This window comes from Globicephala melas, chromosome 7, assembly GCF_963455315.2.
Source record: "Globicephala melas chromosome 7, mGloMel1.2, whole genome shotgun sequence".
Taxonomy (NCBI): Eukaryota; Metazoa; Chordata; class Mammalia; order Artiodactyla; family Delphinidae; genus Globicephala; species Globicephala melas.
Window position 1 is genome coordinate 112708278 of NC_083320.1, and position 27406 is coordinate 112735683.

General features: G+C 39.0%; 1 protein-coding gene and 1 pseudogene across 6 annotated transcripts; one reads left to right on the forward strand and one right to left on the reverse strand.

Annotated features, from left to right (window-relative positions):
* The first annotated feature begins 1835 nt into the window (after positions 1-1835).
* On the forward strand, positions 1836-27067 carry NIPA2 (NIPA magnesium transporter 2). Of its 6 annotated transcripts, XM_070046026.1 has the most exons (9): positions 1836-2215; positions 2955-3090; positions 6155-6298; positions 8301-8469; positions 11204-11434; positions 12829-12885; positions 20111-20201; positions 21393-21553; positions 24904-27067. In XM_070046026.1, exons 5-9 carry the CDS (start codon positions 11296-11298, stop codon positions 25536-25538), a joined length of 1083 nt encoding a protein of 360 aa, XP_069902127.1. In that variant the 5' UTR covers positions 1836-2215; positions 2955-3090; positions 6155-6298; positions 8301-8469; positions 11204-11295; the 3' UTR covers positions 25539-27067. The 6 variants fall into 6 exon arrangements, with proteins under 6 accessions (XP_069902127.1, XP_069902126.1, XP_069902128.1 ...); XM_070046025.1 differs by lacking the exon at positions 8301-8469 and having other exon boundaries at positions 1839-2215; XM_070046027.1 differs by lacking the exon at positions 8301-8469 and having other exon boundaries at positions 1839-2188.
* On the reverse strand, positions 6031-6207 carry LOC115843870 (DNA-directed RNA polymerases I, II, and III subunit RPABC4 pseudogene; annotated as a pseudogene).
* Positions 27068-27406: the final 339 nt, after the last annotated feature.

The window sequence follows — 27406 nt, forward strand, 5'->3', positions numbered from 1 at the left end:
GTATCTGCTAGCCAATCACAATACTGTTGAACCTGAGCTCTACATCTGGATCTGAGGAGTATAGAAAATCAGGCATGCTCCCTACCCTTTACTTCCTTTGTTGATGGGTCATGTCCCTGTCAGGTGGCCCTTAGGCATGACATTGTCAGCATCTTTGATGTAATATTAATCATACCATATTTTGAACCTCATATGGTAGGTAGTTTCAAAAAGGCTTTTTGTGTTGGAGAGCTGAGGCACAGTCAAGAAATAAAGAGAGGGCTTCCCTGGTGGCGCAGTGGTTGAGAGTCTGCCTGTCGATGCAGGGGACGCGGGTTCGTGCCCCTGTCCGGGAAGATCCCACATGCTGTGGAGCGGCTAGGCCTGTGAGCCATGGCTGCTGAGCCTGCGCGTCCGGAGCCTGTGCTCCGCAACGGGAGAGGCCACAACAGTGAGAGGCCCACGTACTGAAAAAAAAAAAAAAAAAAAAAGAGTGACTTAATACAAGATTCCTTTATTCTTTCTCGTATGTCTGTGGGTCAACAGCACAATTTTGTGGACCTCAACCAGCTTGGCCCAATGTCTGGTCTCTGAGTCAACTAGGTGGCTTTGTAAGTTGCTCTGCTCCACCTGGTCTCCTCCTCCAGCAAACTAGTCCAGGCTTCTTCTCGTCATGATTTAGGCTGGGAACCACCACATTTTCTTGGCCAAAGACAGTCCCAAGGCCAAGGCCAAGGCCAAGGCTGGAGTGGAACTGCAAAGCCACTCTGCAAAATGGGTGGGCACATGGATGAGCAGAGAATCAGAGCCATTTTTATCAATCTACCACATCATCAGAGACCAGCTTGCCAGCTATCAATAGTCAATGTAATTCCTTATTTGACCATGTCATCTAGCTAGAATTCAGCAGAGACCAAAAAAGTAAGCAAAAATGTTCCTCCGGAGCCAGTTCTAAAAAGCACATCTGTCTGGTTGCCAAGCTTACAGATTAAATTAGAAGCTGTATAGTTACCAAAACCAGACTGGTCAGGGGCTGTGCAGTCTAGAACGTTAACAGTCCAGTTTGAAAGGAGCAAATTATATCTGGCATTTTCTGGCTAAATAAACATAGACTTCATTTTAGAAAGATTCCCACCCCAAATGATTTAAATTTGGTATAATAGTGTTTCTGTATCTAGTCAAAAACTGGAAGAATATCCCCAGAGGACTTTTGCACCTGTAACAAAGGTATTACTGATTTATTAGCAGGTCTCACTGCAGATGTAGCTAGTTGCGCTTTCCGTTTCTAATAAATGAGCCCTCTGTCTTGGTCCTTTTTCGAGGAAATCATGATGATGGGTCCCAGGAACTTGCCACGTTCCAGAAGCAGCCAAGGCAGGACAGCTTAACAGTGGGTTTTCTGTGCATCTCATGAAAAATAAATCTCTGCTCCAAGTGTCGGGAGACCGGCTTTAACCAAACCACAAACTCTTCCAAAGAACTTAATCTATTCCCCGATTCGGTTAGTTAACGTTTGGGAAGAGAGGGCCTAACCCTGAGCCGAGCCCCGCCCCGCCCCCATCTCTTGGTCTCGCGCCTCCGCGTCCGCCAACCCGCCCCGGTCTACCGGCCTCGCTCTAGTCCCGCCCCTTGTCCTCTTGGAGCACCTTTCCCTAGGGGCTCTTAGGGACACCGCTTAAACTGCAGCTTCACATGTTAACCGCGCGTGGGAATTCACGGTACAAGGTACTTTGGCTTTGATCATTTGGTTGCCCAACAATACGTGGCAAAACGCTGCCTCCTAAACCTTCTCTCTTTGGCCCGCCCCGCCGCCCTCCGCCAACCAGGACTTGGAAAACAGACTGGAACACAACCGGAAAGCGAGACGGGGGCGGAGCGTTTGCCGCGCCGCAGTGCGCGCGCGCGCGGCATCTCTTGCGTCACTCTGCCGCGCCCAGGTTCTTCTCGGCCGTGCCCCCTGGACCTGGTGGCGGAGGTGGAGGCCGGAGGTCGTCCGGAGCAGGTTCCCCTGGGCGCTCCCCCATGGAGGAAGAGGTGCGCACGGCTGCAGCCCCGGATGCTCGCACTTCCCGCTGGACGGCGACGAAGGCGGTGGCCGCGCGTGCTCTGGAGGGGGTGGCCCGTGCGGCCTGTACGGGGGTGTGAGCGGAGGTGACCGTGGCCGGATAGTGGAGGGCAAGCCGCGCGCGGGGCGGGCCGGCCACCGGCGGTGAGGTCGCCACTTTCTTCCTTTCAGGCAAGCGCGAAGGGGCTGGGGGCAAGCCTGCCCATCTTGGGTCGGGAAGGACTCTTCAGGGGCGCCTTTCTTTTCCCTGGGGACCCCGAGCCGCGCGTGGTCTGAGATGAGGTTTCCCCCGTAACCTGCATCGAGGAATACCACCGTGCTTTGGATTGCCAGTAAATCCCACGGAAACCGGCCTGGCCCTGTCTGGGGCGCGTGTTCATTAAGTTCATTAAGATAGTTTCCTATTGTTGTGAGTTGGAAGATTGTTTCAGCTACTGCGGAGATATTAACTGACAGTTGAACAAGCCTTAGATGTCGCTGTAACGGTTTGAACATGGCTTGTTTAATTTCCTAACTTTTATAAACTCAGAGATTCCGCTCTCCCTCTCCATACAGCTGAACAAAACTCAGTATACCTTTGGTTTTGTGTTTGTCTCTTGAATCTCTTTACTAGATTTTTCATTTCATTTACTATAGACCGTGCTTTAGTTCTGTTTTTAGAAATTCTCTATATACCGCGAGTCCAGTTAGTACTTTTATTTTTTGTTAAAGTACTGTCAGTGAATGTGAGGGAATAGAGATCTTTGTTTCATACCAGTAAGCTGTCCGTTGAAGCAGTATGTTATGATCGGTTGAGTTGGTATTATGTTAGTTGGTAAGTAAAACGAGTATGGAGGGTAGTAGTCAAATTTTAAAAGTGTTCAGTAACTATTCATTCCTTTTGCCTATTTCTGTATTTTCTTCGTTCCAGGCTGGAGCTACTCTGCCAGGGCTTAAAACTTTAAATGAGAATAAAGGGTATTATTTACGAGGAAATGAGAGTGAATAAGTCATCTCTAACCTCTTTCAGCCTTGTTTTCATAAGAGAGACCATATTAAACGTACATGTAAGTTAAAGTTTTAATTTATAACTAATGTTGGAAATAGGGTTGGAAATTTAGGTTCTGTAGTATTTATAACTACTACTATTAGAAATAATTAGCCAAATGAGAGGTTGGAAAAAATTAAAGCAGTGTAAACCAAGTAGAAGTAAAGACTGAGAACTCTTAAGGTTCTGTTATGATGTGGGCAGTCTATATAGAAGTTGAGTCCAGTGGACACTTAGGTTCCAGTTCAGGCTGTTTAACTTTCTGTGTGATCCTCCACATGTGATTTAACCTCAGAGAGGTTTGGTTTCTTTACCTGCAAGGTGGGGGTAATGATACCTTTTTCTTATTATTGTGTAGATTAGAATTAATGTGTTTCAATCACCAGGAGCAGTGCCTCTGTAGGCGTTCAATAAGTGGTAGCTATTACTATCAGGGAGACATAATAATAAAAAACAATTACACTAGTTTTCAGGAAATTTCCATTGTATAAAAATACTCTGCTGTGGTATCCCACCTACCCTGGTTCAGTTAGTGTCAGCCACAGTGGCCTTTCTTTTCCAAGGAAACTGCATACTTGCTCATGCCTCAGTGCCTTTGCACTTCTTTCTCTGCTTTGTTCTTTTACTGTCTCTTTCAAGCCTTTACTCAGTGTTACCTTCTGCACTAGACCTCCTAACCAACTTAGTTAAAATAGAAGCCCCCCAACCCAACTCCCCAATGCCTTTAACGTGCTTTACTTTTCACCATAGCATTCACCGCCTTCCAATATTGTGTCCTTATTTACCAACAGAAGGTAAACTCCATGAGGGCAGGGTTTTGGTCTGTTGTATTCACTGCTGTATCCCTGTTCCTAGAACATAGTGTGTATTCATGTAAATATTTTTTGATTGAGTAAATGAGATAAGCATACCACTTGTCCATAGGGGGATATGAGTCATGTACATTAGTAATCATAATAAGGGCTAGAAAAGTGTCCAAAGAGAGGTTCAGATTAAAGGCTAGGGAATTCAGAAAAGATTGGCTTATGGAATTCAAGCAGGGCTTCATTGTGGAGGTGCTTTTTTGAAGCAGGTCCTTAAAGATGAAAGGGATAATGTAATAAAGTTATAGAGGAGTGAAAGGAATAGGTAAGAATGGCAGCAGTATGTTGGCTTAGAGTGGAACCAGGGTATGTGAAATACAGTATCGGGAAGTTAAGATTGAAAAGACAGGTTTGGAACAAATGGTGAAAGGTCTTAGTTACTGGCTTACAAAATTTGGAATTCTTTCTGTAAATAGTTGGGTAGCCATTCTAAGTTTGTAAGCAGGAGAATGAGACGACAGAGATGTGTTTTATAGAGCAGTGTGGTAGCATGATGTTTTTAAACTGGATTAGGGTCAGAAGAGACATGGAGATGCCAGGCCACATTTCAAAGGTAGAATCCATCTGGCATCCTTGGCCCTTGTATGCAGTTTGGGTAATGAAAATGGTGAAGCTGCAGTCAGAACATAAGGAGAGGCAGATTGGGTGTGAAGACAGTGACCTACACTGAGAGCCTGGTTTGAGCTGCCCCTTGCTTGTATTCCAGCTCGGGGACTAAAAGGAGACTCCAGTGGGAAAGGCTAAAGGCTGAGGAGACCTGGATTCTAGTCCTGGGTCTCCTACCCACCAACTGCATGAGAAGTTACTTAACATCTCTGTGCCTGTTTTCTCATCATGAGGCTCTTATCACATTTCTTTTCAAGCTTTTTCGAAAATGAAATGTCAGGAGTGCTGTGACAAGTTTAAAGCTGTAAATGTACTTCAGTTAGTATAATTTTTAAAGTTAGCTAACTTTGGTGATTGATGATAAGTCATTTTGCAAAGCAAAAGTTTTTTGGGTTTTTTTTTTTGTTTGTTTGTTTGTTTTGGCCGTGCTGTGTGGCTTGTGGGGTCTTTCCCCTGCCAGGTATTGAACACAGGGCCATGGCAGGGAGAGCACCAAGTCCTAACCACTGGACCACCAGGGAAATTTGTTTTGGAACTCTAACTCCCAAGACAAATCTTAATTTAGGCCTTTTGTATAGGTGTTAGAATGCTAGTCCATGTTTTCCTGTTCCTTAAATTATGTGTTCTCCGTGTTTTAGAAGGAGGTAGACCAATTTCATAATTATTTTCTTTGAGCTATATTAATTTCATTTTTGACATAATTGCATTTAATGGAAGTTAACAGTATAAGTATTCATAGATATTGGTGAAATCAGTAGTGAAAATTAAGTGTGTTAAAGTTTAGAAAGAACAAGCTGAAAATTCTAAGAGTCTGAGTGTGTTTAAAATTTGAATAGTTTATTTTCAGAATTCTCCCTTAGCTGTGGAATTCTTAAGGACAGGAACTTCTGGTCATCTTTATAACTCCAATGCCTGGCACATCGTAGCTACTCAGTGTATGTTTCTTGAACAGATGGCCACATATAAATAAACAGTAACAGCCAGGGGTAGGGGATTGGGACCTTCCACCTGAGTCCCTTTAAGAGGTAACATGGGCAGGTTACCACCTGGAGCTCGTCATATCTGGTTTGGGAACCTAGAGGAAGTGAAACTTAGCAAGTTTTCTTTTTTAGCTGTCTTTAAACCTGGCCCTGCCTCATAGCTAATCCTTAAGAAATAAAAAATAATCTCTGTTTCAGGCTCTCTTGGCTATGATTGACCTTCAGTTACACAGAGTAGGAATAGAACATTACCAGGTCAGCGAATAGTGAAGCAACTATTCCTTTCAGGACATTCACACTGATGTCCTATTTTCTTTCCTTTTTTTTTTTAATTGAACAAAAAGTAATATCTTTATATAAACTATTAATAGATCTCTAAATACAATATGGTTTTTAAAATGAAATTATGTATATATAGTTGTATTCATGAAGTACACTAATCAAAAGCTATACAACAACATTAACAGCAAATCCAAATACAAACGAAGATAGTCCTCAGAATTTCATGTTTCACCGAGCATCAAAAACCACCCATCTTTTAGTCCTTTTCTTGTGCATTATTCTGTATCCACATTCTCTGCCTCAGACTGGATCCCGTAATTTTATTTCATTTTCTGTGTGACATTCTCCACAGGTATATATCACTGGCTGCTGCTTTGGGGGTTGAACGTCCTTCTGTGTGTCCATTGTTGTCCCCACGTAGTGCGGAGGAACTTCTCTGCACTTCCAAGCAGATTCCGACTTGCCGCTGTGTCCACGGACGTCCTGTTTTCAAACTGTAAGTGAAATGAGATGATTCATTTACTTAGTTTAGTGGCTGAAGGCTGCTTTATAACTTGATGGCATGTAACTTTTATGTTACTTGGCACCCTTCCCCACCCACATACACATCATTGTAGTTCAGTAAGTGAACGAACAAGCACAACAAATAACCTTAATTCTAGAAAAGCTTATAAATCATATTTGCCACTATAAATGAGTGCCTTTTGTGGAGAAACCACTACAAAGAACCAGTCATTGTCTTTAAGAAACTTAGAATTTATCTTTGAACATACAACAGTAATTAAGAAATAAATTTTATGAAGCTGTCTGTAAATAAAATGAGTGCAAAGGAGAGAAAATGCCTGTGGGCTATAGTTACTCGAGAAGTCTTTGTAGCATAGCTTGAAGTGTGACCTGGCCTGGAGTGAAGAGCAGCCTCTAAGTAGTGGAAAGGAGGATGGGAGGGCTGTAGTGTGGCTGGGCACTGATGACTTGTCTCAAGGGAGCCATGATCCTGTGTTGGGAAATGAAGTGGGCACGAGGGGTACAGCTCTCCAGAGCCACATGCATAATAAATGATTGACCCAACTGCTCAAAAAAGGCCTTCTCTCTACTTTTGTGTGTTTGAAATTTTCCACAATAAGTCAATAGCAATTAAAAAAAAGAGGGAAAAAGATTTTAAATAGCATCATGCAACTTTATGTAACAAGTGGAAAAAATTTATATGTAGACATAGTAAAGTTAAGAATAGTGAACTTTCAGTTCACTATTTGGATAAAATGAGTAAGATTGGATAAAATGAGTAAGATTACATTATAAAATGAGTAATCTTACTCATTATAAAATGAATAAGATTACATTATAAAATGAGTAAGATTACATTATAAGGTATTTGTTTAATCACCTCTTCTTCACTTGTTGGTTGGGGGTAGGGTGCGGATTCCCTCCCTTTGACACTGGACACGTGAGAGCAGTTTATTAGACAGCAGTTTATTAGTCACTTTTACTCATCGAGGAGGAGGACACCGCATACCACACAGGGCCACACGGGGGCTGCAGAGAAAGAACCAGGGACTGTGGAGGCAGGCTTTGTAGTGCAAGAGGTTGAGGGGCCCCTTGGCTCCTGCAGGAGGATGTGATTAGCTGGTTTTAATAATTCTGCAGTCTGTCAAGGCAGTGAAGCCCACTACTCAAGGATAAGCAGGAAATGTGCCTGGTCCCCGTGATAAGTAGAGTTGTTTGGCTTCGGGACCTAGCCATGAAAGCAGAGTGGGGGAGGGCAGGAACTTGTGGTCAGGTCATCCCAGTTTTACCAGGTGTCAAGGCAGCACAATATATTGGGTCTTAATTTTAGACCTTACACCACTAACTCGCCTTTAGTGAAATTTAACATTAAGTGTTAGTAAATATTAGTAAATTAGTAGTTACACATTTGGCATTTGAAGGTCAGGTTTATATAATTAAAGTCTGAATTTGTATTTGTGAGGCTATCATTGTACTGGGATTGGAATTACAGATAAACCTGACTTGTTTCTGGGTATCATCCTTGCAGATAACAAAGTTCCATCTTATTGATTCCAGAACATTCAGACTATAATTTGGCTTGTTCTGTTCAGACCTTCAAAAGGGAGATTTTTGAAGATTTAAGTAGTTACTTCCTCAGTAGAACTTGTATGAATCATAATTATGAACATTGTTCCATGAACGTAACGGTTGAAGGAAGAGGTTTCATTAAAGTTAGGTGACTCTTGCTCATTAGAAGGATATACCTGCCAAGTGGGCTGACGTGTTTGGTAGCCAGGTTTCTTTACTCCCATTTTCCAGCCGTTATTACTATTATCTTTGCATGTTCACTTGTATGTGGTACTATGACTTCCCAGTATACTTTGACAACTTTTTACAGTTCTTCAGTTTATAGTCTATAAAGTAGTGGTTACATTTTAGGATGCTGATATGAGTGATGCAGTGGTTTTCTGTCCACTAATGACCACTCATGAATAGCCAACTTTATTTTTTAGGACCAATTATATGATTCCAAACATGTATTGAGACATGAGACTGCCAGATAGCTGAGTACACAGGATAAAAAAAGGTGACTCGTGCAGGAACCCAGGAGCTGGCATTCTGCTGAGGGTGACTGGGCCATAAACCTGGATAAACCAGTTGTTCACGGTGTGGTGGGAACCTGTAAGCACTTGTTTTTGTTATAATTTTTTTTTCTTTTGGTGATAGAGCAGTTTAATTATAGATTTGAAATTTATCTTTCATTTTTGTACTTTTACTTATTGATAAGAAGTAGAAGTAAAGGAATTGATTCAAACTAAGCCACCAGATTTGAAAAACTATAGCATATTTGCAGAGAGCTTCATTCCTTTGTGTTTAAGTATATTGTCAAATCTTTGGTATTCAATTACAGTAAGTACCGTTTTTAAGATGTTTTTTCATACCTGGAAGTTTAGTGTCAAAAGTTTTGTTTGTTTGTTTTGAGGTATAATTAACCTGTAATGCTATGTTAGTTCTGAGTGTACAACATAGTGATTTGATATTTCTCTATGTTACAGAAATGATCACCATAATAAGCCTAGTTACCATCTATCACCATGCAAAGATATTACATTGTTATTGACTGTATTCCCCATAGTGTACCTTTCATCCCGGTTTCATTTATTTTGTAACTGGAAGTTTGTACCCCTTAATCTCCCTCACCTATTTCTCTTATCCCCCAACCCCCTGTTATAATCTGTCGCTTGTCTGTCTCCCCATTGAAGTGTAAAAGCTATTACCATTTTATCCAGAGAGCTTATCATAATGCTTAGTGCACATAGCATATGTTCAGTAAAAGCTGTTTGAGTGGTTGGATAAGGTAATTGAGGGGCTAGGTAGATAGGAAGTTAAGTTCCTTTTATGAAAAGCCTGAGTCCCATAACCTGAAGAATGGAAACATTTGGCTAGTTAGTGAGCGTTAATGACTAAGGATCCTGACTGAGTTGCAGATTAGTTCTGGGATTCAGTTGTTAAATTGTGGGACTAAAAATCTCAGGACATACCAGAAAGTTGGACTGGCAGTTAGTTATAACCAATCATAAATCTTGCAGCTAAGTAAATGTTTTTACCTCCACTTTCTACACTTTGCTTTAGTTTGTTTGTCAGCAGAGTTCTGAGTTTTGGCTATTTGGAAAAAAAATTGCAGTCTTTGGTATGCCACTGCATCCTTTCTGGCCTTATGACTCAAGTCCTCTAGGTCCCATGGCCCTCATGTTCTCTAAAAAGTCCACCAGTACTATACATACACCCTGGCAAACTATACATACACCCTGGCAAACACCCTGGCAAACATTAGAATCATCATCCTCTGCTCACAAAATAATGTGACATCTGCCTTCTCCTTACACACCCCCAAATAGGCTAAATAAGAAATAAATTACCAAATGCTTATGTCTACATAGATTTCTAAGAAGAAAATATATGAGTGAGAAATTTTTTTCTCTGTATAGATTATTCAAAAAGGACACATTTGTGAAATTGGTAAATGTATTTGCAGACTAGATTTGTATGTTTTTATGCCTGACTTTCATTCTGTAGAAGTTTTTTTTCTTTTTCTTTTTTGGTGAAACTAACTTTTAAAATATGTATTTATTTATTTATTTTTATTTATTTATTTAACTTTTGGCCACACTGCACTGCATGCAGGATCTTAGTTCCCCGACCAGGGATTGAACCTGTACCCCCTGCAGTGGGAGCACAGAGTCATAACCACTGGACTGGCAGGGAAGTCCCTAGAAGGTTTTGTCTTAAAAGCAAAGTTTTGTTACTATGGACTATCCAGCTAAGACTGGAAACATTTTAAAAATATGAAACCACAGTTTATAACATCAATTTAAGTGTGGTTTTATTTTTAATTTTTTCCCCAGTTTTATTGTTATAGCTGATATGTAACACTGTATTAGTTTAAGGTGTACCAGATAATGTATATATTACAAAATGATTACCACATTAAGTTTGGTTAACATTCATTACCACACAAGAGTTACACATTTTTTTCTTGTGATGAGAACTTTTAAGATCTACTGCCTTAGCCATGTTCGAATATACAATACGGTATTATTAACTGTGTTACTGTGCTCTACATTACATCCCCATGACTTATTTATCTTGTAACTGGAAGGTTGTACCTTTTAACCACCTTCACTCCTACCCCCTACCCCCTAACTCTGGGAGCTCTCTGTTTCTATTAGTTCAGTGTTTTTTGTTTTTTGTTTTTTTTTAATTTTATTTATTTATTTATTTATTTATGGCTGTGTTGGGTCATCGTTTCTGTGCGAGGGCTTTCTCTAGTTGCGGCGAGCGGGGGCCACTCTTCATCGCGGTGCGCGGGCCTCTCACTGTCGCGGCCTCTCGTTGCGGAGCACAAGCTCCAGACGCGCAGGCTCAGTAGTTGTGGCTCACGGGCCTAGTTGCTCCGCGGCATGTGGGATCTTCCCAGATCAGGGCTCGAACCCGTGTCCCCCGCATTGGCAGGCAGATTCTCAACCACTGCGCCACCAGGGAAGCCCTAGTTCAGTTTTTGTTTTGGTTTTTTTTTGGTCACACCGCATGGCATGTGGGATCTTAATTCCCCAACCAGGGATCAAACCCTCTCCCCCTGCAGTGGAAGTTTGGAGTCTTAACCACTGAACCGCTAGGGAAGTCCCTATGAGTTCAGTTTTTAAGTATGGTTTTATATCAAGATCCCATCTTTCGCCATAATTGGAAGAAATATAATTAGATTAGCACTAAATACAAATGGTAAATATATTGATGTTAATTAATAGTACCAATAGAAATGTTATTATTTTATGAAAAGAGAGTAAAATTTTGAATTGTATATGGTCATGCATCCTGTCATTCTGTGAAAAATCTCATTTTCTTTTGCATCATTTAGATTTGAAGACTGCATCATCCTGCCTCCAGCACCAGCAGTTTCTCTGTTCTTGATCAATGTGATTCACAGGAATTTTTAAAGTAACAAACGAAATGAGCCAGGGCCGTGGAAAATATGACTTTTATATTGGTCTGGGATTGGCTATGAGCTCCAGCATTTTCATTGGAGGGAGTTTCATTTTGAAAAAAAAAGGCCTTCTGCGACTTGCCAGAAAAGGCTCCATGAGAGCAGGTAGGTTATTTATGCCCTATGTGACTTTGAAATGACATCAGTGTATGCTTATGTACTTGGGTTCTTTGACCGTAGAAGACCATATCTTCATTCCTAGTGACTATATTTAAAACTTTGAACTGTGCAAGAGTTGTAAATGTTTATAGAGAATCATTTTTGTAATGAGAAAAATAAAAAGTAAGAAGTCAAAATAAGTTAACTACTCGCTCTTGGAGTTATTATCAAAGTGGGAGTAGGGACCAATGCCCAATTAGCATCCAGCCTTTCCTTTAAATTTTGATATGACTGCAGAGAAGGAAATGAAGGTATGTGGATAGAATCAGAATCCTATTGAAGGCTAGGATGTTTTGTCTATGATAGTAAAAGTTTAACTTTTCCTTAGACATTTTTTCTGATGATCTCCAATTGGCAGGAAGGAAAGAGAGGGCTTCCTAAGGTTGAAGTGTACTCAGTTGCGTGAAATTCTGATGGGTGGTGTAGGTTGATCCCCAGAAATTACTGATAAGTCACGAGACCCTGGGGGATGCCCAGTGTGATTGAACCCCCCTGACTTCGTCTGGTGCATCATAACAGCTCTCAGAATTATTTTGCATTCTGGTCATGTTCTGTCATTCAGCCTCTGCCCCAGTTCTGACCTCATAGGAAAACCTGCTTTGGCAGTAAAAAATGTTACCTCCTTCTTTTCTGTGCCATCTCTATGGCCAAACCTAATTAAACTCTCTTAAAACAATGGCCTCTATTAGATTTAGTGCAGAGGGGAGAAAGTATTGGCATATGCTGCTTGAACAAGTGTATCCTCATTCCTAAGGCAGGTACTCATTGCCCATATGGATACGCTTGTCGAGGGGTTCATTCACTTTGGCTTTTTCTTTTGAACAACGGCTTAAGTACTGATTGCTTTCGGATCTTATTAGTTTAGACTGGAGGAAAGTCAAGTGAAAAGGCAGCATGAGCATCCTGGAAGCCCCACACTGTGAGCAGTGCTCAGTCTTTTTATGTCTGGTCAATATAGGACCCCTTTCTCCAAGGTTACTACCTCATAAGTGGGGCTCACCCACACCTAAGTGGCTTGTCCACTATCTGATTCATTTGAAGTTGGGCTACTTCTTATAGGTTCAGTTTCTTTATTTATTGAAACTGAGTTCACAAAACAAAAGAATGAAGTATGAACTGAATATGTGTCACTCACATTCACATGATCCTCACATTCCCTTTTCTAAGATAATCATAAAAATATTATCTAAGAAATCCCGTATGTAATCATGATGAAACCTTTATTCAATGTAGTAATAATTAGCAAATGATATTTTAAAATCTGTCATTACTAATAGTTGTCATAAATTTATTGAAGTCTGGCAGTTTTCCAAAGAGGTGAAATATGTTTTCATTCACAGGTCAAGGTGGCCATGCATATCTCAAAGAATGGCTGTGGTGGGCTGGACTGCTATCAAGTATGTATAGAGGACATTTCAAGAAAATATTATAGCTGTATATTGAAATGTTTACATATACTATTACAGCCTCATATTACCAGCAGTTTTAAAACTTTAAATAAATTCTGTTTTTGTAAATGAACAAAACACAAAATATGTAAAATTTAAGCCTGTAAAAGTCATTTTGCAGTTTAATAGCTTATTTAATTTGAATGAGAAGACATTTACTTGGTTAAAACATGTCTGATATATATATATGTATTTTTTAAAATTATGCTCAGTTTAAAAAGGTAATTTTGAAAGTGAAAGATCATAGAACACATCCTGTTTTTAATTCCTGTCCCTCCATTAATTTTCATTCTATATTGGAAATGAGATATGCATTTGAGAAGACTGTCCATGCTTATTTTGATGATTACCTTTTAAAGGGTACATGGAAAAAGTGATCCTTAAGACACTAAGCCTTCAAAGTATTCAAGATTAAATTATGTAAACTTTTTTCTAAGTTTAAGGGCAGTTGAAATAAGAAAGAGACTGATTTGACTATTCATTCAGCAAATATTTCTTGATCAGTTTTTGTATGCCAGTTGTTCTAGGTGCTGGAGATATAGCAAACAGAATACACAAACAAAAAAATTCTTAACCACATGAGACTTTACATTCTACATGGACAACAAAATAAACAAGATAAAATGTGTATTAGTGATAAATGTTAACACTTGCTAGGAGTAAAGTAGGGAAGGGATGTAATAAAGTGAAGGAAGGATAGGTTTAGATTTTAGTTAGGGGGCCAGGGCAGCCCTCCCTGGAAAGATAATATTTGAGTAAAAGACATAAAGGAATTGAGGAAGCTGGCCATATGGATATTTGGGGGAAGAACATTTTAAGCAGGAGGAAGTAATAAATATGAAGGCCACGAGGCAGGACCATGCCTGGCCTTTTAAAGTGTGGTAGGCAGAATCCAAGATAGCCCACAAAGATCCTCATCCCCTGGTGGTCACATCTTTCTATGATCCCCTTTCACACTGAATTAGTGCTGACCTGGTGTGATCAAAGAATACAACGGAATTGATGATGTGACTGAGTTATCAGAGGCGTTAAGGTTTGCCTTGATGATTGTATTGGTCATTCTGAAGCCAGCTGCTGTGCTGGGGGACAGTCAGGCAGCCTGAGGAGAGGTCCCCAGGCTATAACCAGTTACTGACTTACCAGTCATGTGAGTAAGTTATCTTGGAACTGGGTCCTCCGGATTGTAGCAAGGTACAGGTTGCAGATCGTATCTTGACTGCAACCTCTTGAAAAACCCTGAGTGGGAAGTACCTACTGATCAACAGAAACTATGAGAAACCGTTAAGTCTTGACCAACAGAAAACATGGTTTTTGTTGTTTTAAGCTGCCAGTTTTGGGGGGTGCTTTGTTATACAGTACTGGATTACTAAAACCTCAGGAAACATTAAAGAGGCAAGAATAGTAAGGGAGTGGATGTGCAGGGAAGCAGTAGGGGTAAGTTTAGAGAAGTAATAAGGGCCTAGATCATGTGGGGCTTTGTAGGTTATAGAAAGGACTTTGACTTTTATGTTTGATGGGGAGTCATTGGAGGCTTGAGTGAAGAGGTAACCTGATCGGACTCAGGTTTTAATAGGAACTCTCAGGCTGCTGTGTTGAGGCACAGACTGCATAGGTGCAAAAGCAGAGAAACCAGGTGAGAAGCTATTGAAATAATTAGGTAAGAGGTTGTGATGGCATGGACCCAGAGTAATAGCAGTGAGTATGGTGAGAAGTGGTAGAATTTCTGGATGTGTTTTGAAGCTAAAACTAATAAGATTTGCTGAAAATAAGTTAAAAGTCTGGACAGGATATAAAAAACCATCCTCTTAAAAGCATTAAAGAGCTAACATGTTAGTGAAGAATTAGCTAGCCTAGATCAGGGAAAAGCATAGAGCTCAGGATAAGCTGGGGATACTTCTGCCCTAGAGGTAATCGCAGACTCCAGAGCAGGCAGTTGAAAGAGAGAACTTGTGAACTGGACTAATAAGGATCAGTTAGGTGATGCCACTTGGGGAGTCTGGGTGGTGGATATATAGCTGTCATTTATATTTTATTCTGTTTTTCTGAATATTTGAAGTGTTGCATTATTCTTTAAACTTTTGAAAAGAAAATCTTTTAAAATGGGTGGTATATTTAAATCCAGACATATCAATAACTACTGTACACGAAATGCCCCAGTTAAAAGGCAAAGATTATTCTACTGGAATTATAAAAACAAATAACAAACAAAAACAACTACATGCCTTTTACAAGGTCCACTGTAAAACATGAGATCCAGAACGGCTGAAAGGGAAGGATGGGAAAACATGCCTGAAAAAAGTTGAGATTTCTGTTATTGATATTAGAAAAAGTATAATTCAAAGCAAAAAACAATACTAGAGACAGAGGACTATTTCTTAAGACAAAGGGTTCAACTCAGGAAGTTTAACAGTTCTAATTTTATTTAATAATATGGCCTTATATACAAAGCAGCAGTTGACAGAATAGCAAGGAGAAATAGACAAATCCAAAATCATACAGTGAGATTTTAATGTAACACTGAGCAGTTGATGGGGAAAGCAGAGTAAAATCTTAAGGTGATAGAAAATTTGAACAGCAGATTTAACACACTTAAGTCACTGAACTCAGCAACTTAAGATCTACATTCTTTTTAAGTGCATGGAATATTGATGCACATGGACTGTTTGCAGGACCATAAAGCCAGTCTTTAATTTTTCAAAGGATTTGATGAAGTCTTTTCACAGATCATTATATTAGAAATAGTAACAAAAAGATATCGTGAAAAACACGTGTGGAAACTTAGAAATATGCTTTATGTAACCCATGGTTCAAAGAAGTCAGAATGGAAATTAAAAAATATTTTTAAAATATGTTTAATTTAGAAAATACTTCAATATGTTGATACAAAGTACAGAATATCATAATTTGTGGAATATAACTGAAGTAATTAGAGTAAAGTTTATGGTTTCAAATAAATATAATTGAAAATGAGAAAGGTGAGGCATCTAGTTCAAGAAAATAGAAAAAGAATGGCAGAATAAACCCCAAAATGTAGAAGGAAATAAAGAGAAAAGCTGAAATTATTTAAATAGAAAACAGGGCATTAAAGCAAACATTTGGGTCTGTGATCAGGATAATGAACTTGGTAAACCTTGAAACTGATCAAGAAAAGGAGAAGGTAGAATAGCTAGGTGATGTAATTAGGGTTTTCTAGGTATTAACAGGATGTTACGAAAAATTTATTCCAGTTGATAAAAAAACGTAGACAGAATATCTTGAAAAGTAAAATTTATCAACACTCATGAGGAAATAGAAAACTGGAATATACTCCTCTAACTTAACACAGTTGAATCTATAATTTTAAAACCTATGCATATGGGACTTCCCTGGTGGTCCAGTGGTAAAGAATCTGCCTTCCAAAGCAGGGGATGTGGGTTTGATCCCTGGTCAGGGAACTAAGATCCCACATGCCACAGGGCAACTAAGCCTGTGCACCTCAACTACTGAGCCTGCACGCCTCAACTAGGGAGCCTGCGTGCCACGACTATAGAACCCACATGCCACAGCTAGAGAGAAAACCTGCACGTCACAACTAGAGAGCCCACGCACCGCAATGAAAGATCCCACATGCCACAACTAAGACCAAACGCAGCCCAAAAAAATACCTTTGCATATACTAAACCTTGGGCCCAGGTGGTTTCATTGGTAAATTTTTCAGTCATTGAAAGAAGAAATAATTGTAGTCTTGAGAAATTTCCTAATAATAGAAAAAGCAGTATATATTCCTTCACTCTTCTTAAAAAGCTAGCATAATTCTAATGCCAAAAGCTGATTAGGACAGGATAAGAAAGGAAAAATCAAGTCTAGTCTCATTCACGAACATATATGTAAAAATTACAAATAAAATGGTATAGCATGAACAAGTTAGATTTATTCTGTTGATGCAAAGTTGGCATAATACTGGAAAACCAATCACTTTAATTTACCATGTTAAATTGAAGGAGAAAAATTATTTCAGAAAAATTCAGCTATTCATGACTATAAAGAAACCACTTCAAATTAATAATTTAAGTGAATTTCCTTAATATGATATAGGATTTCTAAGACCAAAAAAAGCCAAAACCAAAAAAAAAAATGCTAACAAAAGAAAGCCAAAACCAACAATTGCCCAGTAAACGCAAAAATGGGGAAATATTGAAGACTTAACTTTTTGGAACTGGGAACAAGCAAATAACCTCTCATCACTTTTTCAATATTTTACTGGAATTTCTAGCCAATGCAGAAAGTCAAGGGGAGAAAATAGGATTAGAAAGGAACATATAAACTGTTGTTATTTGCTGATTATATGATTGTGGGTATAAGAATTCCAAAGAACATACAGATGAGTTATAAAATTAAAATTTAGCAAGGTTGTTGGATACAAAGTTAGTATACAAAACTTAGCTGTGTTTCTATATATCAGCAACAATTAGGAAATGAAATGTTAAAATGTTACCATCAGCATATAATTTTAAGAAACAGGAATTAGTTATAAATCTAACAAAAGATGGTAAAGATTCCCACAGAGGAAATGAAAACATTACTGAGACGAATAGTAGAGGGATATGTCATTTTCATGGATTGAAAGATTCAACAATATAACAATAGTTTTGTATTTGTATTCAACAAATACAACAATAGTTGTAATTGTAAAATTGTCATTTCTCTCCATGCTCATATATGGATTAATGCTATTCCATTTGAAACTAGGTTGTTAGGTGGTACATGATAATTGATTTTAAATTATGTGTGGAAATACAGAAGTCTAAGAAAAGGAAAGATACTCTTTAAGAAGAAAAGGTGAAAGGACTTGTTCTATTGGATATCAAGACTTAATGAAGTTACACTAATTAAGTCAGGATGGTATTATAACAAGATAGATACATGAGCCAATAGAATAGGTCCATGGGCAGTATATTTATGACAGAGGTGGTATTGATATAGGGAAGGGTACTTTTCAGTAAATATTGCTGTAACAATCCATCTGGAAAAGAAAATAGGGTTCCTACTTCACTCTGTATAAAGATCAACTCCAGGTGGTTTATAAGCTTAAATGTGAAAGCAGAACACTAAAGGATTTAGAGGATAAAGAATTTTGAGACAGATTTCTTGTACAAGTTGTATGAAGCACTAACCATAAAGGAAGATATTTTAAAATTTGACATTGAAATTAAGAACTTTTTTAAAAAAATAAATTTATTTATTTATTTTTGGCTGCGTTGGGTCTTCGTTGCTGTGCGCAGGCTTTCTCTAGTTGCGGCAAGCGGGGGCTGCTCTTCATTGTGGTGCACAGGCTTCTCGTTGCGGTGGCTTCTCTTGTGGAGCACAGGCTCTAGGCGAGTGGGCTTCAGTCGTTGTGGCACGTGGGCTGAGTAGTTGGGGCGTGCGAGCTCAGTAGTCAGGGTGCATGGGCTTAGTTGCTCCATGGCATGGGGAATCTTCCTGGACCAGGGCTTTGAACCCGTGTCCCCTGCACTGGCAGGTGGATTCTTAACCACTGCGCCACCAGGGAAGCCCCAAGATCTTTTTTCTTTTCTTTTTTTTAAATAAATTTGTTTTATTATTTTATTTTTTGGCTGTGTTTGGTTTTTGTTGCTGCGTGCAGGCTTTTCTCTGGTTGCGGTGAGCGGGGGCTACTCTTCGTTGCAGTGCGCAGGCTTCTCATCGTGGTGGCTTCTCTTGTTGCGGAGCATGGGCTCTAGGCGCGTGGGCTTCAGTAGTTGTGGTGTGTGGGCTTCAGTAGTTGTGGCACACGGGCTCTAGAGCGCAGGCTCAGTAGTTGTGGCACACGGGCTTAGTTGCTCCACGGCATGTGGGATCTTCCCAGACCAGGGCTCGAACCCGTGTCCGCTGGATTGGCAGGTGGATTCTTAACCACTGTGCCACCAGGGAAGCCCCCAAGAACTTTTTTGATTACAAGAGTTTAAGAGAATAAAAAAAAGCAGGTCATGGTATTAAAAAAAAATGCTTTTAACCAACAAAAGATTTGTGTTCAAAATATATAAAGAATTACCTAGAATCAATAAGAGAAAACAAATAGCTTAATAGACAGAGAAAAACCTTGAACAGCTACTTCACTAAAAGATTTCACTTGGCCAATAAATATGAAAAGGGAAAATGCAAATTGAAAGCATAATAAAGTAATCCCATTTCCCATTAACAGATTAGCCAACTTTAAAATCTGACAATACTAAATGTTGGGGAGAGTGAGAGACAAAGGATATTTGGCATAACCATTTTGAAAATAGTAGCCAAGAGTGATCATTTTATGAGATCACATGTCCCTCTCCTGCTAAAATTCCCCAGTGGCTTTTCAGCTCAGTTAAAATCCATTGTGAGACTCTCCCTGGCTTCTCTCCCCCTGGCTCGCTTTGCTGGAGCCACCCTGGCTTCCTTGCTGTTCAGACATGCCAGGCATTGTCTTGAGTCAAAGTTCTGTACTTGCTCTTCTCCCTGCTTGGGATGTCTCTCCCCCTTCCCCATACCCATAGCTGCTGGTAAATCCCTCACTCCATATCAGATTGGTCAGAATTACCTATCAGAGCATCTTTGCCTGGCACCATGTCCTGCCCGTCACCAGCTCTCCATTCCTTTCCCTTGCTTTGTTTTCTTCATAGCACACTTAAATACTTGACATACGTGTTTTGTCTGTTTTCCCTCACTAAAATGTACCTCTTAGGAGGGTGGTATCTTTATTTTGCTCCCTGATGTATTTCCTGATGCTAGAACAGCATCTGGCACATAGTAGGAACCTAAGAATACCTTTTGAATGTAAGAGTTGGGTTTTTAAAAAGAAAAGAGCTAGTGAAAAAGACTTGGGAGAAGTGCTTTCATATCATTTTTAGCTGATTTGTGTTTGTTGTCATAGGATGTAAATATCTATTAAAATTTTTAATTTAAAAAACACCTATATAAACATAAATTAGATGTCTTCCATTGAAATTATAGATTTGTATTGTTTCTAATGGGTTTGAACTCTATTCTAATGTTGCTAATTTACAGGAGAACCCTTGTGAATAGATGGGAGAAAATACAGAAATTACTAGATATGATTGAAATAGTATGTTAAAAAATAAATGTAAATGAAATGCAGGCATTTCCGTTTTGACTAGATATGTTCCTATCTGAGAGTTTTCTCTTGTTGTCTGTCTCCAAGTGGGAGCTGGCGAGGTGGCCAACTTTGCTGCGTATGCCTTTGCACCAGCCACCCTAGTGACTCCGTTAGGGGCACTCAGTGTCCTAGTGAGGTAAGGACCCTACTCATCACATGTAGAAACAACAGCTAGGGTTTCAGCCTTCAGCCTGTGAAGTTTTCAGTACCATCTAACCACACATGGTCTGCATAATTTATGTTTAAGCAACGTGGAGAACTTTTTATGCTGCGTAGTAATTTGCTTTTGAAATGTTACCCTCTGTGTGGAGGCAAGCTATCAAGTTGTGGGAGAAGATGCTTTTATTCTTTGTCTTGCTTGTGTTCAAAGTCAGCACTAGTTCTACTTTAATTTCAGTTTTTTAAAACTCCAAGTTGCACTTGTTACAATATTTATCATTTGATACATGTATACTTTGGTAGGTGGTGGTTGGTGATGAATAGATTTCTGTACCTTCTACAGAAAATCATTGATTGGGGCATGGTTGAAGACTGGCCCAGGATCCTTGTTTGGAAGGAGCAGTACAAGACTTGTCCTGTTTCTGTTATTTTAATCATTAGCCCAAACAGCTAAGCCCATATTGAAGTCTGGATTTTGGCTACTATTCCCAAAGTTGGTTGGTTGATAGGTATTTTTATTTTTAAAGATAGTACTTTATAAATCAATGTAGTATGCAAATTATATAATTTTCAAGATACTATATATTATACATAATATATAAAGATATAAGATGTTATGTATTATATATAATAAATAAAGATATATTATGGCATGTGTCTTTTATCCTTGATTTTTGTATATTATGCCATTATTATATTTATAGGTTTATATTTTTTAAAGATTTTGATAAAACTAGTTATAAATTATTAAAACTTGATAATATAATAGGCAAATTACATAGAATTAAATGAAAATGTACAAAGGATGCATCAACCAGTAGGGATAAATTAAAGTTGAGCAAATATTAAGCATTGGTTTGGACATAGATTCTTAAATAGAATATACATTTGTACCGTAGCTCTGTTAATTATAAATTTCACATTGATGTACTACAGTAGAAAGATGGTAACTATACTGGTTTAGTGTATGATGAAACAGGTGGTTCCCAGAAACTTTCATTTTATGATTGAATTTGCATTTTCTTTACTTTGGCTGAAAGCCAGAATCTTTATAAGCTCACAGTGTTTTAGTTTGAGTTCATTAGTTTAAATTCTGAGTTGTGTTGATATTTAAAAATGAGAAAAGTAGCTGATTATTTTAATATTCTCCACCTTCTCCCCATTTTAGTGCTATTCTTTCTTCATACTTTCTAAATGAAAGACTTAACCTTCATGGAAAAATTGGATGTTTGCTAAGTATTCTGGGATCTACAGTTATGGTTATTCATGCTCCAAAAGAAGAGGAGATTGAGACTTTAAATGAAATGTCTCACAAGCTAGGAGATCCAGGTAAAAAAAAAGAAAAGCTTTATTGGTCTTACTGTATTTTACTTTTCAACATAGTTTTTATTGAATCAAAATTTTATGTGCATATGAAGAGGCCAGTTGTCCTACAAGGCTTATCAGGGAAATTGCAGTCATTTTCTTCCCCTGGCAGCCCCTCCGCCCTTGTTTCTTTTGTTCTTTAACTTGGTATCTCTAAATCAGGGGTCCCCAACCCCCAGGCCGCGGACTGGTACCGGGCCGAGGCCTGTTAGGAACTGGGCCGCCCGGTAGGAGGTGAGCAGCAAATGAGCAAAGCTTCACCTGCTCCTGCCGCCGCCCATCGCTCGCATTACTGCCTGAACCATCCCCCACCCCCACCACCAGTGTTCCACAAAACCAGCCTCTGGTGCCAAAAGGGTCGGGGCTGCTGCTCTAAATAACATGCTATATTGCTACTACCTCCTTGCCTTTAGGCATTATTATATCTATTACCAGTTGTATCTAGTTTTGTTTAAATGATTTGTTTTACATTATTGTCACTACATAACTTTTATTTTCAGCTTGGACATACAGTACATTATGATTACTTTTCCCTTCCTTTCTTGTGACTTCTGATTTTCCTGAACTAATAATGATCTTATTTGCTTAGTTTTCTACAAATTTATCAGTCCATTCTGAAATTTTTCCCCTGTGATCTAATTCTACTCTCAGTAATTTCAGACATATTTGGTGTTCCTGCAGTGTCATCTCCTATGGAACTCTCTCTCTAAGAGCCTTGTTTGGCCTCAATTTAGACTGATGTCTTGAGGCCACTAGCAGAGTCAACACCCTGGGTTCCTTCACCAGCATCCTGGGGGATCCCTTTCACTTTTGTTTTTTCGTGGATCTCTTATCTCCCAAATCCTGGGTTTGCACCCTCATTTTGCTGGAGCCACTCTTGTAGGAGACAAGAGAGGCACACAAGAGAGACTTTTTGAGACCCTGCATATATCAAGATGTCTTTAATCTACCATGACCTTATTATCTTCTCACTTCCAGTATTGCTGCTGAGAAATCAAACACAATTGATTTTTTTTTTTATTTTTGGTTACCTGACCAGGGATTGAACCTGGGTCCTTGGCAGTGAAAGCGTGGAGTCCTAACCACTGGACCGCCTGGGAATTCCTGATTCTTTATCTTTTATATGAGACTGATCTTTGGAAACATGTAGGGATGTCCTCTTTGCCCTCATTGTCTGACATTTCCCAGTAATGTGCCTAGATGTGGGTTAATTTTTATCCATTGTGTTAGGTACTTGATGTATCTTTTTTAATTTAAAAAATCATGCCTTACGCTAGAAGCAATTGAAATACTTCTTTGATACTCTTCTTTTTGTGAAATTCTTCTTATTCTTCTTGTTGATTGGACCTCCTGAACTAGACCATCAATTTTCTTACATATTTTTTCCCCATTTTGCCTTTTTACTGTCTTTTGGGGAGATTTCCTCAAATCTTCCAACCCTTCTTTTGAGTTTTTAGTTCTGCTATTGTATTTTTAATTCCAAGAGCTTGGCTTTGTACTTTGATTCCTTTTTTTTTTTTTTTTGGTGGCAAAAAACACATAACAAATTCACCCTCCCAACCAGTTTCCAGATGTACAGTACAGTATTGTCAGCCACATGCATGGTATGGTGCATCAGGTCCCTGGAGAGTCCTAGGTATTTTAAAGTCTTTATCCGAAAACTTTAATATTTGTGGGCCTCTTTCTATGGTCTGTTTTTTCTTTTGTTTTCAGTCATTTAGTTTTGTCTTTGGACAGTTTCAGTTGAATGCTGGCCATAGTGTATTAAAAAGTGTAAAGGCTCTAAGTGATGTTTTCTTCCTTCAGAGGGAATTTAAATTTCTTTGGGTAGGCAGATAAGAGTAAGCAGATGACCTTCAACCTGTAAGCTGGGGCTAGTTTTTTTCCATTTTGCCATTATTCTTGGTCAGAGCCCTTCTGGCTCCCAACTGATAGGCTAGGACTCTCCAGCTTGGCGAGCTGTGGATTGCCAGTGTCTTGTCTCGGCAGCCCCAAGACAAGGCGGGCCTCTCTGCTTAGTCCTTTGGCCTCCTCACCAGGCTGTCCACTTGGCCCCTCTGACTAGGCGTGTACAGCTCTGTGCCCACAGACACCACACAGAAAATTCGCGTGCGCCTCTTCAGTTCCCTCCTTTCTGCAATCTTGGCCTGTTTTGTCCCAGCTACTTAGCCTAAAATTCTCACTTTTTCTTTTTTTTTACCTCCTCTGCTGAAACATCCATAAGCCCCAGGTTACCACTCTCTGCTGGCCTTCGTGCCTATCCTCACTCCTGCTCTAGGTTTGGTGTTTGCCCTGAGGGAACAAGCAGAGGTGTTGGTGCAACCTCAGAGTACTTTCTCTCCAGATTTTGACTGCTTTGATTCCTCTCATATTTCATCTTTGTCTGTCTGAGGAAATTAATGGTAGTTTTTATTGATTTGGGGGGGATGGTAATTTGTCTAATTTGAAGTTTCCTTCTAGACAGAATTAGAGGAGTAAAAAGGTTAAATTTCCTCATCTTAAAATGCAGATGACAGCGTCTGTACTGCAGGGTAATTGTCAGTTGAATGAGTTAATTGGTGCAAATTGCTGAGACAAGTGCCTGGCCCATGGTGCTACACAATCATTACTATTATCATGCTGGGTTCAATTCTCCATATCCAACCTGAACCCTGACAGTTATTTTCATGTTCTCTTACTGATTTGTTTTTTACCCCAGTGGTTGTCCCTAGATATTTTAAAAATTTACTCATTTTAGACAAATGTTGTTTAGCATCTATAAATCGTTGAGCATTCAAGGTCATCTCATGATTTCTCTCCACTAGTTTCTGATTCTGTCTTTGGAGTTAGAGCACCCCAGTGGGTGGGAAGTAGTACAATATTCTAGCATAGACAGCTGTGAATCAGCCTGATGCCATTTTCTGTAAGTTTGACCCTTTAACAACGCAAGGGTTAGGAGCACCCGAGAAAACCCACTTACAGTCCATCCTCCACACCTGAGGTTCCACAGCCACAGATTCAGCCCTCAGACTGTGTAGGACTGCAGTATGTATTAGGAAAACAATCCACATATAATTGGATCCACGCAGCTCAATCCCATGTTGATCAAGGGATATCTGTATAATTATGAGGCCTAAGACGCTACTTTAAAAGTGTTACATGTATAATAATTGGTGAATATGAAGCATAGTTTAATCTTCCAGTGTGTACTTCTAACTAAATTTTTATGAATGTGCTTTTTTGCTGGGGCAGCAAAAGAAAGCTGATTTTTATGTTAAGGCCACTTCTTTCTCCTTCCTATTGAGGACTTAAATATTTGACTTTGCCTCCTCCAGGTTTTGTGGTCTTTGCAACACTTGTGGTCATTGTGTCCTTGATATTAATCTTTGTGGTGGGACCTCGCCATGGACAGACAAACATTCTTGTGTATATCACAATCTGCTCTGTAATTGGAGCGTTTTCAGTCTCCTGTGTTAAGGGCCTGGGCATTGCTATCAAAGAGCTGTTTGCTGGAAAGCCTGTGCTGCGACATCCCCTGGCCTGGATTCTGCTGCTGAGCCTTATAGTCTGTGTGAGCACACAGATTAATTACCTGAACAGGGCCCTGGACATATTCAACACTTCCATCGTGACTCCAATATATTATGTATTCTTTACAACATCGGTTTTAACTTGCTCAGCTATTCTTTTTAAGGAGTGGCAAGATATGCCTGTTGATGATGTCATTGGTACTCTGAGTGGCTTCTTTACAATCATTGTGGGAATATTCTTATTGCATGCCTTTAAAGACGTCAACTTTAGTCTCGCAAGTCTGCCTGTGTCTTTTCGGAAAGATGAAAAAGTAATGAATGGCAGTCTCTGTAATATGTATGAAGTTCTTAATAATAATGAAGAGAGCTTAACCTGTGGAATTGAACAACACACTGCTGAAAATATCTCCCGAAGAAATGGAAATCTGACAGCTTTTTAATAAGAAAGATGTAATTAAAAGGTTAATCTATAATTGTGTTATAAAGTGAACTTGAGTATCAGAATGTGTCTGAAAAAGCATTGTTCTCAAATAATGTTCTCTAGAGACAATCTTTTTTAAGGTTTCACTAATCTGGACCAAGAAATTACTTTTCTTATATTTAAGTGATGGTAGCTCACTAAAATGACCTCAGTACATGGCCACTTTCTTTTAATATTGTATTATTATAGAGGTATCTTAAATTTTCCTTCACCAAAATCTAAATGCACTAATGACAGTTTTAAGTCTATAAAAATGCTTTATTTTTTCATTGGTGATGAAACTCTGAAATGTATATTTGTCATGCCCACTCTATCAATTCTTGACCATTTTAAGGCTTTTTGATTTAAAAAAACAAAATTAACTCAATACCTTATCCTGTAATTTACCTTACCTGTAAAAATGACTCCCATTTGATGAATTATTTTAATTTTGAAATGTTAATTTAAGAGACTCCTAAGTTATTAAATGAAGGAAACTCTTTTACAACAAAAACAAAAAAGGTAGGAAATCACCACACTGAAATACTTCTCAGGCAGTGAGTTGTCACCGTGAACGTCTGATGGCCTTCCTAGATGGCACCTTGTTAATAAACCAGCGTACCCTTTGTCGGACTACAGCCTGGCTGGTTTTATTCTTCAGTTACTCAGTAATCCCTTGATGCCTGGAACCTTGATTACCATTTTTACATCAGCTCTTGTACTTTTCCATATATTTTCATAAGGAGTTATATTGTCATTTAGCTCTTCTAACAACTCTGGGAAATGAAGTCAGAAGACTAGGGTAATTTCTTAAATTTAGCTCATATTGAAATAAAAAGACAAATTGAAACGAAGTTCTTTTCTAAGTCTGAATGCTCAGAATAAACAGGATATTTGTAAAATATGGTTTCCTTGTACCACATATTTTACTTTGCTTTGTTTGGACCACTATATATTTTGGTTTTTTAAAAAATGTCCATAAAAGAAAGTTTACAGAAAACTTCAAAAATATGCAAAAAAGGTAGAGTACTATAATTAATTCTATGCAGCTTCAAAACCTGTCAGTCACTGATTGATTGGCCTCAAAAATACTGACAACTAATTTGGGTCAGTATCTGGGTTGGGCTTGTTTCCATTCTGCTGCTCCTGCCCAAGGCCCCACAGCTTGGCCCACTGTGTAAGTAGCCACCACAGGAGCCTCACTGTTCACTGGCTTTATCAGGGCAAAGCTGACAGTTTTCAAGTTTCATGAAATAAATTCCATTTTCCCAGTATTGTATCATTGACCCTCTAAGGAGCCTTTGTAGACATTTTTTTCTAACTGCCTCTCTCCATGTAATTTTAACACCACAGATATAACTCTATATTTGTTTATGTACTGTATCTATATCTGTGCTTTGTATACAATAGATAAAAACCAATTTTCACTCCCTTGGGTGTGATATTGCCCTCATTGAGAATGCACAGGTTATTAGTAATAAATTCTTAATTATTTAACATCTTACAGCACTTGAAATTTTTATTTGGTTATTAAGTCTTATAAAACTCAGTAGTGTAAATTATTTAAATTTACTCATTAAACTTAAGTTTTCATCATATTCTGTACTTTCATTACAGGGTGAGCACAGCTGCTACCTCTTAATCTGCAGCAGAATGCTGGCCCCAGGGTTATTATTTCACATTACAGTTATGTTTTATGTAACTCAAGGTTAAACAGTACAACAGAATAGTTCACAGACTATATTTGGTGCCATGGATGATGCACCTGGACTTTTTGGTATTAACGTTTTTAAAGCCATATGGAAGCTTTACTATCATGATCTTGTCCCTTCTCCCAAGGCTGCAGGT